This window comes from Trichosurus vulpecula, chromosome 4 (assembly GCF_011100635.1).
Source record: "Trichosurus vulpecula isolate mTriVul1 chromosome 4, mTriVul1.pri, whole genome shotgun sequence".
NCBI classification, from domain to species: domain Eukaryota; kingdom Metazoa; phylum Chordata; class Mammalia; order Diprotodontia; family Phalangeridae; genus Trichosurus; species Trichosurus vulpecula.
In genome coordinates this window covers 98,122,839-98,137,054 of record NC_050576.1, presented here as the reverse complement: position 1 = coordinate 98,137,054, position 14,216 = coordinate 98,122,839, and the positions used below count along the sequence as shown (strand labels likewise).

Genomic DNA, 14,216 nt, shown 5'->3' with positions numbered 1-14,216 from the left:
CTCCATTTGGGGTTTTTTTTGGCAAAGATACTGGAGGGGTTGGCCATTTCCTTCTTTAACTACAGGCATGTTTAGCCTGTAGAAAAGAAGACACAGGAAGGGCATAATTCAAGTATTTGAAGGTCTGACATGTGGAAGAGGGAATAGACTTGTTCTGCTTGGCTCTAGAAAACAATAACGGAAGTTGCAAAAAGGCAAATTTGGGGATGATATCACGAAAAACTTCCAAACAGAGCTATCCAAAAGTTGGAGCTGCCTCAAAAGGAGCACATTACCATCTTCGGAGGTACTAAGTAAGTTGTAGCTAGGATTCCTATCTGATTAGGTTAGATTAGATGACTGATGAAGTCTCTTCCAGATCCCCGATTCTATGATCCTGATGGTACTTGCCACAAAGGAACATAGATTCAGATTCTGCCATATAGTTATTTCTCCATCATTTCTTTTCTCTCCATCATTTCTCTACCCACACCCCCCCCACTAAATCACAGATTTCTTAAGAGCAGGAAATTTATCTACTTATTTTTATATCTCCCCCCAAGGAGCTACTTTGTGTATACAGAATGCACTTGAGAAATATTTGCTGGAAGAAATGAGTAAAACAAAACAACTGAACAAGGATAAAGGCAAACTTATGCAATTTCAACTACACAATCATATGAGGAAAGAAATATTTTGAAAAAATACCTGGGGTTTTTAGTTAGGCTTAATATGAGTACCTCCAGACACCCATCCTTTACCAATGATGCTAGATGGAGGTCTAGATGACATGCTCTCAATTGGAGGATGGTACAAAGCTTGAAGGGACAGCTAATATTCTAAATGATAGATGCTGGGTCAAAAAGATCTTGACAGGCTAGAAAAATTAATCAAGTTAAGTAAGATGAAACTTAATTGGGACAAATTTGAAGTTCAATTCTGTAAGTACAGGATGAGAAGTGATTTGAGACTTCCTGTAAAGAAGATATTGGAATTTTAGTGGATTGAAAACGCACATATGTTAATAGTGTGACATGGCAGGCAACAGAGGAGGTGATACAAGAGAAGCCTAATGTCCAGAGCAAGTTAAATGACAGTTCCACCATATTCTACCTAGTGAGGCCACATCTAAAGTACAATGTTTAATTCTGGGCACCACATATCAGGAAAGATATAGACAAACTGGAGATTATCTAAAAGAAGGAGACCAGAATGATGAAATTAATTAAGAACATGCTAAAAGAAGATTCAACTGACAGGACTGGGGACTTTTATCTCAGAGAAGACTGCCATGACAGCAGTCATCAAGTATTTGAAGAGCTGTTATACAGAATTCAATTCCATACAACAAATACTTATTAAATGCCTTCTCTATATAAAGTATTATGCTTTCAGAAGAGATATTACACTTGTTTTGCTTAGCCCCAGGATACATAACTAGAAACAATAAGAGGGCATTAAGGAAAGAGAAATTTAGACGTAAGGAAAAATTTCTTAAAATATCTAAAGGCATTGCCAAAGAAAAACAGGAGCCTTGGGAAGAAGTGGGTTTCCTCTTCTAGGAGATTGTTATTAGAATAATTTCAGAGTTCAAGATTTAAGAAAGGTAATATAGCTTTGGGTAATAGTGAGACCTTTGGTATAGCCACTACCCCTGTGGGCATCCTGCTTTAGAATGAAGATAAAGGTCAAGAACGTTGAGGAGGTTAATGCACCATGAGGTCAATATATTGGAAGGAACGTCAATATGAATATACTGAAGTCTATAAGGATGACAGTCGAAATAAGGGAAGGAATGAGGACTATGAGCTAAACACTGAAAGCCTTAAAAGAGGGAGAGAGTAGTCTGCAGGTCAGAAAAAAAAATTGCAACTGAGATTTGATCAGAGTAATATAGACAGAACGAACTTCACAGAAGAAATTTATGAACAACAGTGGTGGACAAAACATTTGGAAGTGACAAGGTAGGATAAAAGGAGTATGTGCTGTATCTGTGACTTTTTGCTTTCTGAGGGGGAAGAAGGGATGAGAAAAAGAACAATCAGCAGCAGAATTGGTGGCCAGGGATGAGATAGCTCCCAGAACAAGTCTAGTCACCATGAGTACAAAAGGATAATAATAATAGTTGATACTTATTTAGTACTTCAAAGTTTGCGAACTGTCAAATATGTGAAAGAAACTCATTTAAGAAGGAGAGTTTGTTAAAAACAGAGTAGGGCTTCTAGAAAGCACAGTGGATAGACAAAGTAGTAAATAGTATTTAATTCTATTAGTAGATTATTCCTTGACTATAGGGACTTAATCTGTGACTTCACTGGTAAAATTAATAATAATAACAATAATAAAAACTACCATTAGCATATCACTTAAGTCCCAGGCACTGTGTTAAGTGCTTTATAATTATTACCTTCTAAATACTGATCCTCACAACAATCCTGCAATATAGGTGCTACTAGTATTCAAAAAAAGCTCTAGGACTTAACCTTTAGAAATAGGTCTGGAAATCTACTTTAAAAAGTGAAAGGCTTTCCTTTATGACAGTCTTTTTTGCCCAGAAGATATGACAATTACACATTTCATTATATATTGATACATGTTCAGATTTAGTCAAAGAAAAAACAAGAGTAGTAATAAGATTCCTATTGTGATTCTGCAGATTGTCAAGTGAATTCAAATTAAATTAACAGTAGTCTTTATTTCTTTATTCTTAAGCAATATAGTAATTTAATACCAAATGTAATAATAAAAATGTTTTTTTTTTACTCTTGTGTATGGTATAAAGAAAAGATATTTTTTTCTTCACTTCTAATAACCCCCGAAAAAACCCTTTGAGGGAGGCAGTGCAAGGAATATGATTCCCATTACAGATGAGCAAACTGAGGACTATGGAGGAAGAGGTGACTTGACCCAGGTCACACAACTAGGAAGTTTTGGAACCAGACCTCAAAACCAAGACTTCTGACTCCAACTCCAGTCTTCTCTCTATTATAGCACCTTTTCTCTAGGAACACAAGTCACTTTCCACAATTCAAAGACAAGGAATATAGGATCACAGATTCAGAGCTAGAAGGATCATCAGAGGCCAATGAGTCCAACTCCTTCATTTTACAAATGAGGACACTGAGGCCCAGAAAAATTAAGTGACTTGCTTAAGGTCACAAGATTACAGAGCCAGAAAGAGCTGGAAAGGACCTCATTTAGACTCTGCATCATTGAGAAATTAGAAAGGACCTCATCCAGATCTTTCAGCAATGAGAGCTGGAAAGGACCTTGCAGACCATTTAGCTAAACTCCCTCATTGTATAGATGAGAAAGAACCCAGGGAGGTCTAGTGACTTGCCTGAGAGCACACAACTAGTTAGAATCAAAGACAAGTTTTGAACAAAGGTCTTGGATTCCAGAGTCTATGTTCTTCCCATTGTATCATGCTGCTGCTTCTGGATCCATGGTTCAGGAAAAGAGCCAGGCACTGCAGGCTGGTCATTCCACTGTGAAAGCTCTCTGCACATCTAAACGTAACTAGGTTTGACGTTCAGGGTGCCTCAGTGGGGTTTAACCCAAGCAATGCAGATTTCCTTTCCTCTACCTTTTTCCTGCTTCTCCCCCTATTTCCATTCTGATCACCATTTAGGTCAGGCTAGGCTTCATGATGCTTATCAATATTCAGGGATACCATAGACAGGACTACCCCTTGGGTACAGGTCTGACCAAAAGACTATGGAAAGTCCTTCCACTGCTAACATTCTTTGAAGAGTCCAAAGAGGAAATTTACTTCAGCTTTTCAATTTAGAGCTCTTAGGAACCTGAAAGACCATCTTGATCATCCTCCTCTTTTTACAGGCCAAGACACTGAGGCCTGGATAAGGGAAATGATTTGCCCAAAGTCACCTAAGTAACAAGTGGCAGAGCCAGGATTCAAACCCACATTCTACACTTCTAAATTCAACCCTCTTTTCACAGTATCATGTTTTACCATCCCCATGTGACAAAGACAAAACTGAAGTTGAGAAGCTTATTTGGCAGACATGAGGAAAATCTAGAGAAGGAACAGAAAGTTCCTAGAGGTGATTCTTAATAGGTATAGCTGTCTCCAAATACCTGAAGAGCTGTCATAGGAGAGAGGGATCAGACTTGTTCTGCCTGGCTCCAGAGGGGAGAACTAGAAGCAATGGGTGGAAGTTGCAGAAAGAAAGATTTAGGCTTGATATAAGGAGAAATATGCTAACAATTAGAGTTATCTAAAAGTATCATGATAGTGTGCTACCGTTTTGGAAGTACTCAAGCAAATGCTGTCTACATGTCAAGTACTGAGAAGAAGGAATTCTTTTTCCAATACAGGATAGATCAAATAGCTCTGAGGACCCTTCCAACTCTAAAATTCTTTGATTTTGAATATCACCAGGTGTCCATATTAACAAACTAGTATTAGATGGTCAATGAAAATGACTGACTAAATTCAATTTTTGTTTATTCAACAAAGAAACACTTATACAAGGCTTCCTACATGCTGGGGAGCAATTTAATGGGCAATGAGCTCCAGTGATGAGAGTCATTCCTCTAACAGATTGAAAACCTATCCACACACACCTATCCTGTGAGGCTCTTGTCCACATCTTCTCAGGCAGGTCAGTCTAGTTGAAGCAACAAGGAACCCTGGGTTGAGATAGTAGGTAGAATGTATCTGATGGGTCAAACACCTTCCTATCAGCCTCTCTCAGATCCTGATGGATACAGTGCAGAGCTAACAGCCCTGGGAGTAGAAGTGTCCCCTTCTTTCTCCCTCCCTGTTTCTGACCTTTCTACTCTGCTTACAATCCAGACCCTGAAGTCATCAGAGAGTTTGTGAAGAAGGAGCCAACCATCCTCCCCACCAAGGATACCAAATGTCAACTAAATGATACTTACCAGCCAATAAACCCCAAATGCCCCCCAGACCACTGGTCCTGCTTCTAGCCCAAAGTCCTCAATACTGTCAAATAGTTAACATCTGAAACAGCTATAATTTTAGAGATTACTGGATTCCTCACTCTCTCTCACCTCCCATATCCAAACTTGCTGGGGCTTGCCGATTTAACCTCTGAAACATCTCTCAGATAGTCTTTCTTCTCTCCCCTCGCACGGCCGCCTCTCCTGAACCATTACAATAGCCTTCTGGTGGGTCTGTCTGATTCAGTTCTGTCCTCCAATCCATCCTCTACTCAGCCACCAAAGTGATTTTCCTAAAGCACAGATCTGATCACATCCCTCCCTCACTCAATAAACTCCAGTGGCTTCCCATCGCCTCCAGGAGCACATACAAAATTCTCAGTTTGGTGTTCAAAGTCCTTCATAACCTAGCCCCCTCCCACTTTTCTAGTTGTCTTTTATCCTTCTCCCTGCCACACACTCTTTGATCCAGTGACACTGGCCTCCTGACTTCCACAAAACAAGACTCTCCTCTTAGTTCTGGATATATACTCTGGATTGTCCCTTGGAATGCTCTCCCTCCTCCTCTCTGCCTACCAGCTAGCCTGGCTTTCTTTAAGTCTCAACTAAAATCCCATCTTCTATAGGAAGGCTTTCCCAACATTTCTTAATCCTAGTGCCTTCTCTCTCTTATTTCCTATTCATCCCAGGCTCTGTAAGGTGCTTCTACATGTTTGTTAGCTCCTCAAGGGCAGAGCCTCTTTTTCTATCTTCAGGGCTTAGCATAGTACCTGGCACATAGTAGGTACTTAATAAATCTTTACTTACTGACAATGGAAATCATATTAAAGAAGATGAATTACACCTGTTATGCTGCAGCAGTGGAAGACCCACTGGGCCTTTCTATCTGACTTGCAACTGAAGTCTCTCCTATATTGGTCTTCCTCATTCCATCCCTCAATTAGCATGTGATCTCCTTCAAATCAGAGACTGTCTTACTTTTTTTTGGTACATTTCATTCTCAGTACTTAGTACAGTGATTTATATAGAGTAATGATCATTCATTCATTCATTTATAGGCGACCACTCAACATACTAACGGCCTTCCTTGAGCACATTCACATCATTAAGATACTAATGGAACATATGGGCTGTTTATTGATTATCCTTAACTCTAGATATGTGACCAACCCATTCATGTTATTTTCTATCACACATTTCTTTCATACCAACTTTTATATGACATCCAATGTGAAATCAATTATTTATACAGTTGGTTCATTTCCACAGTGAATCTTTCTTCACTATCTTTTGGAAAAGTCTTGACTTCTAGCAAGGTATTTATTTGGTGATGAATTCTATGGCCATAATTAACGGCCAATTCATCAAACAAAGTAAAATTCAAAAAGGCCCTCAGTGCTGTGTGGCCTCTCCTCTGTATCTGAAGTGACAGTGGCAGAATGGCAAAAAAGAGAACAGTGTTTGCTAAAGAAATAGTCCCTACCTTCACCATTCATTCTACTGGTGGGAGAGCAGATTTTCCACAGGACAAAATGAACAAATGCTTCTCTTGAAATCTCAAGTTATGTATGCATATGTGACTGGAAAAGTCCTAGTTTTAAAGAACTCTGGTTATAAAGAGTATTTAGATAAAGCAAGATCAACAATATTGTGTCCTAATGACTGTCACGACCTTCCTAGGTACTGTCTTGTTCTGTTTTATACATCGTCCCTGACCACAGCTTGTTGACTACAATTGAATAGTGAGAGCAATGTAGCCTACAAATCAGTATTTATACAATATGATTCTAATATACATATGTACTATTTACTTGTTTATGATGTATAATACACTTTCTTAATCACATTGTCTTAAAGCTCACAGATTTATTAATATAGCAAATTCCTGTTTTGTTTTTAAATACAATCTGCTAGAAGAGATAATTCAATCAGGTCTATACAAAAACCAAAAGAACCATTTCAATCATAACTATAGTTTAACCTATTATCTCCAGAGTAAGGGAAATCAAAGAGACTTTGGTGTCATGTTAATTGTGTAGTTATATAATGAGACTCCAAAATTCAATGAAAACTTAATGTGTGGACAAAACCTCAAAATATTTTCAGACCATTTGTTGAACTGAACGAATATTTATCTTACATTCTCAGTTCCTATTACACTTCCTGACACATTAGGAAATGCTTACTAAATGACTGACTAAAGTACAGGAAAATTTTCTAACAATCACAGGTATTCAAAAGTAAAATGTGATGCCTCAGGAAGCAACCGTTTGTCCCTCATTGGAAATATTTCAGTGAAGACTACATGACCACCTGTGGGGTATGACATAGAGGGGATTTCTATTCATGTAAGGGTTGTGCAGTAGACAGCCGCTGAGGCTCCTTTCCTATCTGGGGTTCTGTGATAACTTGTTTGGTGATAGAATCTTGACTGTTTTTATTACCCCACCAGGAATTTATGTGAGTACTCTTGGCAAAACTGAATCTATTAAGAATATTTTCTGAAGAAATATATAAGTGAAAAAGTACATCTCAACAGATATATGAATACCTAAGAACTAAGTAAAATGCTAAAATTATACTTTGTAAAACTTTTATATTCTCAACAGAAAATATGAATTATTTTTTAATAATGAGGTAAGTTTTTTGTTTAAAGTAAAGCAAAGCCTTGGTATTTAGTGTTCGTCAATTAGTCCCAAGATAATTTTAAAGAAATTCACAGATTTTTGACACAATTTGGCACACTATTCAAAAGTATAAAGCTATACATTTATTTGATTCTGTGCCTTAGTCATCTATCTTTAAAAAAAAAAAGCCCATGTTAGACCTTTGAAATGAATGTATTTTCTGTATTTTCAATGGATATCAACAAAATCTGATATTTAGAGGTTGTCAAAATACATGACTGTATTGGGAGAGGTCTACTGTTTATAAATGTGCTAGTTATGATGCTTCAGATTAAAATATGACTAAATTCTTCAAAAGTCTTGAGTAATTCAGAAGATGAAGAAATGCGACAATTTGTATTCTTTCCAGAGCTAATAGTTTTGAGATAAGCAGTTTTATCTCTGTACATGTTTTTAAAGGGAAAACACAAAGAAACCCACAAAAAAATAGCAACAAGTATTAAACCCAATTTACTAGTGAGAAAGGCATATTCTGAAAAGATGTGCTAACATTTCTCTAGAACAAGTTATATGATCATTTTCTTTGAATTCAAAAATTTAAAAGGCCATCCTACTGAAATGGTATAAGATTTCCTATGTGGATTCCTTTGCTCCCCAACCTTTGCATTTTATGACTAAAATTGTGACTTTCCAAAAAGGAAGGATTTATTTTTAGTGTTGTTAAACTTATGTAATTAATTATCACTAGTATTAGATAAACAATGTGAGGTTCCCTCTTATCTTCCTGTGAATATTCTTACTTAATTCCCTGTTAGGGTTTGGAACTTTTCCAATTTCTCAATAAAAATAAATATAAAAGAGCTATAGTAAGAAATAAGAGTATCATCTGGCAACTGCATACTTCTTAACACTTTTCAAAACATTGTCACCTGTTATCTCATTTGGTCCTTACCATATCTCTTTAGGGGAAAATGGGCATATATTTATTATATTGTAAAGGCAATATAGTGTAGTGGAAAGCATGTCTGATTTGAAATCAGAGAGCCTAGCCTCAAATCCCAGCTCTGTTACTTGTTACCTGTTTACCTCTGGAATATTACTAAACATCTCTGAGCCTTAATTTCCTTACTTGTAAAATGAGACTGTAGACTAGAAGAGTTCTTGTCCAGCTGTAAGTCAATAAGCCTAATTCTTAGTTCAATGTGCTTTCCATTGTCCTAATATGCTTCTCTATTTCTTATCTAATTATAAATTTTGATACCTAATTTTATTTTCAATATTTAAATTTTTTCAACACAAAAAGATGGAATATCAAATTTACAAACTAAAATTATCTTTCATCTCAAAAGAAAAAATAAAACATAGTCCAAGCATGAAGCTAGAGAGTCATTACTAATTCTGAAAAATAACTTTACTTAGGTTCTAATAATTGAATTTTTACCCATTTTCTCTGCTAACAGCTAGTTCTTCAAGCACATAAAAGAAAAAAATATTTTAAGAGAATCTGCAAAACTTCAATATGGATACCCAATTCAAAATAATTTATTCTGCCTAGCAATTTTTAAATTACTTTCATGTCAAATAGTATTTTCTTCCTATTCTTAACATTTCAAAACCTATACTAAATTCCATTTTGAATATAAAAATGAGAATATATTTATTAGATGCTAAAATTTTATAATTTATAATTTGTAAAAAAACGTATCTTGTTAATGATTCATAATCTTTAAAAAATATTCATCTCCTCAATATAGTTATCACCTTCATATGCTTTCCCATTATAAATAAACATTTACAAACTATTATGGTATTTCTCCAGAGAGAGTGCAGTCCTTATCTAGGAAAGCAGTTGATTCACTAGATTTCATTACACTATTATAAAATGAATACCCATGGTAATAGGAAAATCATACTTGCTCTTAGCAGACATCGGTCTACCAAAATGATTGCAGTCAAGGAAATAATATTAAACTATTCTACTGAAACAAGATAGTAAATCTCCAACTGATAATTTTTAATATGTTTATGAAACTGATGACTTAATTTTTAAAAATGATTTTATTCGGCACCTGCAAGGAAACTACATCAAGTATTTATGCACATGAACTTTTATTTGTAATAAAATACTTGCTTGAAATTGTTTAACAATTCCTACCTAAAGAATGTGCAGCTGTGGTTTTAGAGCTGAAAAATCGGCCCAGTCCAAGATCTCCAAGTTTTACTACTCCTGTGGCTGTAATGAATACATTAGCTGGTTTTATATCTGTAAAATAAATAAATAAAATTATCAGGAAAGAGCTATAGTATTTTCAAAGGGATAAGTTTTGAAAACTTTTTTTTTGGGGGGGGGGGGGGGCGGGGTTGTACGGCAAAGAATGAAATATTCTTACTGAATGTACCTTACTAGAAAAATAGGTTTCAGAATTTTAAACCATTTTCTTGTTATATTTAGCTGTTCCTTTAAAATCACCTATATCAACATTTTTTAATTCTCTCAGTATTCATATGGGCGGATAAAACACAAAATAAACATGTACCAGGCAGTAAATATAAATGACATAACTTTAATATGCTACTAGCTTTTGTTCAAGCTATAATCTGTTTTCTATACTGAAAAACTAGATGTCATAGAATGTTGCCCATTCTTCTATTTTTTAACTTATTAGCATTACGTAAAATAAGAATGTTTATTTTTACTACATATAACTTCAAAATTAAACTTGGGCTACTTCAGAAACTACAACTCTAAAATGCTCAAACAAAATGAAAGATTTCTTTCCAAAGTCTATGATTTAACCACTTAACGATGGGGAAAAATCTTAGTCTCTGGCCAACCAGACAACATTATCAGCACTCTAAGAATCAATACTAATACCTAAATGTTTAGGCTGCTGTAACAAACATTGTTCATTTAATAAAATATTCCTTTTCTCACATAGAATATTTCTTTCCTGAGCTCCCCATCTCTTATTATTGTTCCCTTCCTGATTTAACAAATTATTTAATGCAACAAAATGCTTTGAAGAGTTAAAGATCTGCTAAGTTGTTTTTATTTTTATGTAAACCCAAACTACTTTTGTTAGAAGAAATTACATTCTAATAAAATTACAGTATCTGGAAAATAATTACCCACCAAAAATTATTCTCTTTCATTTGAGTTTGATATAATTTATCCCAAAACTGCCAAGCATCTGTCTTAAACTACTATTACTCAAATATGCAGGATCTTTATATACCTCTATGCATAACTCGCCGGGAATGCATATGTTCCAACGCACTGCAGAGTTGAACGAAGTACTTCCAAACTGTCCTTTCAGGAATCAACCTTTTCTGTTTCTTAAAATGCTATAAAACAAACAGAATGGAAAAGAATAATGAAAATTTCTTAAAATTCAATTGCAGGAACCTAATTTGACACAATAAAAAAAAATGATCTGCAAATCAGAGATAGTATTTTATATATGATAAACTGAAGCAGCTCTTGAGAACATTTTACTTGTTGACATATTTACAAGAATTTTATTTGATACGTCTTTCCTGATAATTTTATTTATTTATTTTACAGATATAAAACCAGCTAATGTATTCATTACAGCCACAGGAGTAGTAAAACTTGATATTGATACGTCAATTTCTTCCCTACTTAATTAATATACTAATCCAGGTAATGCCAAGGTATACTGTTAGTTATTGTACAGTCAAAAGATATCTTGTAGATATCATTTACATCTTATACATCTACAGGTCTGCCTCATTTTACAAAAAAAAATCTAAATTATAAATTAGAAGTGATCATTTGCATTATGAAACAATTCTCATTACAAATATAGGACTCCTTTAGTAATGAGTTGCATTTTGTGCTTCTAAAATATAATTCTATTTACAAGAATTCAGTTAACATGAAACCATGAATATTTCTACCACAAGTGTTAGATACAAAAAACATATACCAACAACTTAAGTCTTACTAAATCATATCTTAGAACTTCACTCCCAAGTCAGGTCAAGCAAATCTTAAAATATCAGTATATCATAAACAATTTTAAAATCAGGAAAGTTTCTGTAGATCTTAAAAAATTGAGCTCTCTAGTCTATCCTTCAATCATTTTACAAGAGGAGAAAATAATAATATCAAAACTAATGTAAGATTTATAACATTAAAACTTGTTATACAGAAAAAATATTTTACACATAAAACACTGACCCCCCCTTATTAAAATGTTTTCATATAGATTTAGTCAATCCCTATTTTTGTCCCTTTAAACAAAGTCATCCATCATAAGGACTATAATATTTAAAGTTAAATTTGGAAACATCCACATAATCCCTACATATTCCATATGTTATAAAGCCTTAAATGTTACATAATTGTTTGTTTGTTATTTAATACTGAGACCCTAAATATCAGAGATTTTAAGAATAAGCAAGTTGGTCAGTTTTTCTGCAGTGTTACCAGATGAGGGCAGGATGAAATGAAAATTATTGCTGGGATATGTACTGGTTATCCACCTTTCATATGGGAAGATAAAATATTATTTTTGTTTGAGGACTCAGAGAAACTAAAGAAAATATGGAAAGAAAGACAAATGACCCAGGATAATTTTTGTTAGGTTTCCCAATGTTTAAAAATCCTTATCAGCTATATTAATAAAATTCACTTGTACCAAATACTCAAATGACATGCTACATCACCAAAATGTTATAATGACTAATAATATTAAGTTGATGAAGACAACAAAAATACTGATAAAAATATTTCCAGAGTCAAAAAGCAATATAAATTATTTCTATGCAATATAAAATATTATTAAAATATTAGAAAATTACATGTCAGGTTGTCTATTCTGACTACTTTTAATTCCAGAATATTTTAACATCAGTTTTCATTCAAATGAGGCAATACTGCAAAATCAGTTCTTTACATATTATTTTCACTCAGACTTGGAATGAATCCAAATAAATCCTATGTATGGGTTCTCCCCATAGCAGGATTAGCATATCAGAGGACTGTTTGATGTCAACAGGAAGATGGAGACCAGGTTTCTTTTCATTTAAAAATAAATACACAATATCATGTGTAGGGGCATGAAAGCATACTTTGGTGCTTTAATACAGATTTTTAAATTATCATAATTATACTAACTTTGCAGTTTATAAAAACCTTCAATGTTGTAAATAACTTGAAGTACAAATGATAATGAAAAACTGTCCATAACATGTCTAAAGCAGGCATCTTTTCTGCATCTATTTCTTACAAATCTTAAAAAGAATAATGCATAATATTTTTGCATTTTTCTTTAGTGCTTTCATTTCTTCCCAACATAACATGTACAAACAAAGAGTTGAAATAATTTCAGCAAGTTTCCACAACTTTTACATTTTGAAATCAGAAATTCATAGAAATGTTTCTATAAAAGTAACATTTTTATATTAATGTTAGGGGGAGAGAGGAAGGGAGAGGAAATACTCTGAAATTATTGGAAGCTTGAAACCTGTACACAAGGACATTTGAACATTCATCAAACTGTCACAGACATTAAAATTATTAAAAATTCAAAGCAAGGTAACAAATAAGAGCTTAAAGTATTTAGTAAATAAAGCTTAAATTTTGAACAGGGACACACAATGACTTTTTACCTATTTAGGAAACTCAGGGATGTACACTATGAAAGGGGTATGTATCGCTTGGTTAAATTTTTTTTCTTTTCTTTTTTGGGGATTGCTCCTTGTGGAAATACATAAATAAGACAAAATAAAAAAACCACTGACATTAAGTAAGCATAACCAATGTCAAGGAAGAATAACTCGGAAAGGATCATTTGTACAAATTAGTAGTCGGTACTTAAGCAATAATAACACTGGAACTTGATTACTCAAAAATTTAATGAGAGAACGGGCTTCAGTTTTACATTCAGTTTCAAAGGTAAAACATTTTAAAATTTAATGTCATTATGGCATCACTATCTGTTGTCATATTAAACAGATACTATTTAAAGTAGCTATTTACATTAAGTATAAAATGTGATATTAAAATCATGGAACACTGATGAGTCTTTCAGGACTTTTACTTATGAGAATACCTAACACAGTAAGAAAGCCTAACTGTTTCTGATGGTGGCACTGTTGGCTACCTCTTAGGAAGAGGGCAAAGAACATAAAAATAATAGAAAGAAAAAAATCTATTTGCATTATTTGTAAAATTTATATCAAGCCCGAAAAAATAGCAAATTTTATATATCAACTGAAGTACGGGAAAAAAAAACTTTCTAGAGAGACATAGTTGATATTATAGGCATGAAAGACAATTTCTCTAGCAAAATGACACAAATTAGAATAACCAAATCTGATTCTATGTTATATTCACAAATAAACACATCTAGATAGGCAATCTGTTAGATGACAGAAATTTTAAAAAATTATAAGGTAACATTTAGAGAAGATGACTGAATCATTATACTGATAAAACTGCTATCCAGTGAACACAGAATTGTCAGATGTATTTGATTTAATTGTTATAAGTGATATCCCAATACTCGAATTTGCATGTCAAAACAATACTTGATACCTGTTTGAGACCCTCTGAATAAGAGTAAGAACATCCATGGAAGTATCAAAACTATGAATAGTATTATTACACCTGAATGCTATTTCACTCTTTGTTTTTGTGTATCTTGGGCCTGTCAC

General features: G+C 33.9%; 1 protein-coding gene across 3 annotated transcripts in view; it reads right to left on the bottom strand.

Moving 5' to 3' along the window:
• Positions 1-14,216, bottom strand: part of NEK7 (NIMA related kinase 7) — a 200,820-nt gene that overhangs the window by 32,988 nt on the left and 153,616 nt on the right. For all 3 annotated transcript variants that reach the window (XM_036756145.1, XM_036756146.1, XM_036756147.1), the window contains 2 exons: positions 10,769-10,877; positions 9,688-9,795 (listed from right to left, as the gene is read on the bottom strand). In XM_036756145.1, the coding sequence (XP_036612040.1) occupies positions 9,688-9,795; positions 10,769-10,877 (217 nt within the window). The remainder of the gene's footprint in view (positions 1-9,687; positions 9,796-10,768; positions 10,878-14,216) is intronic.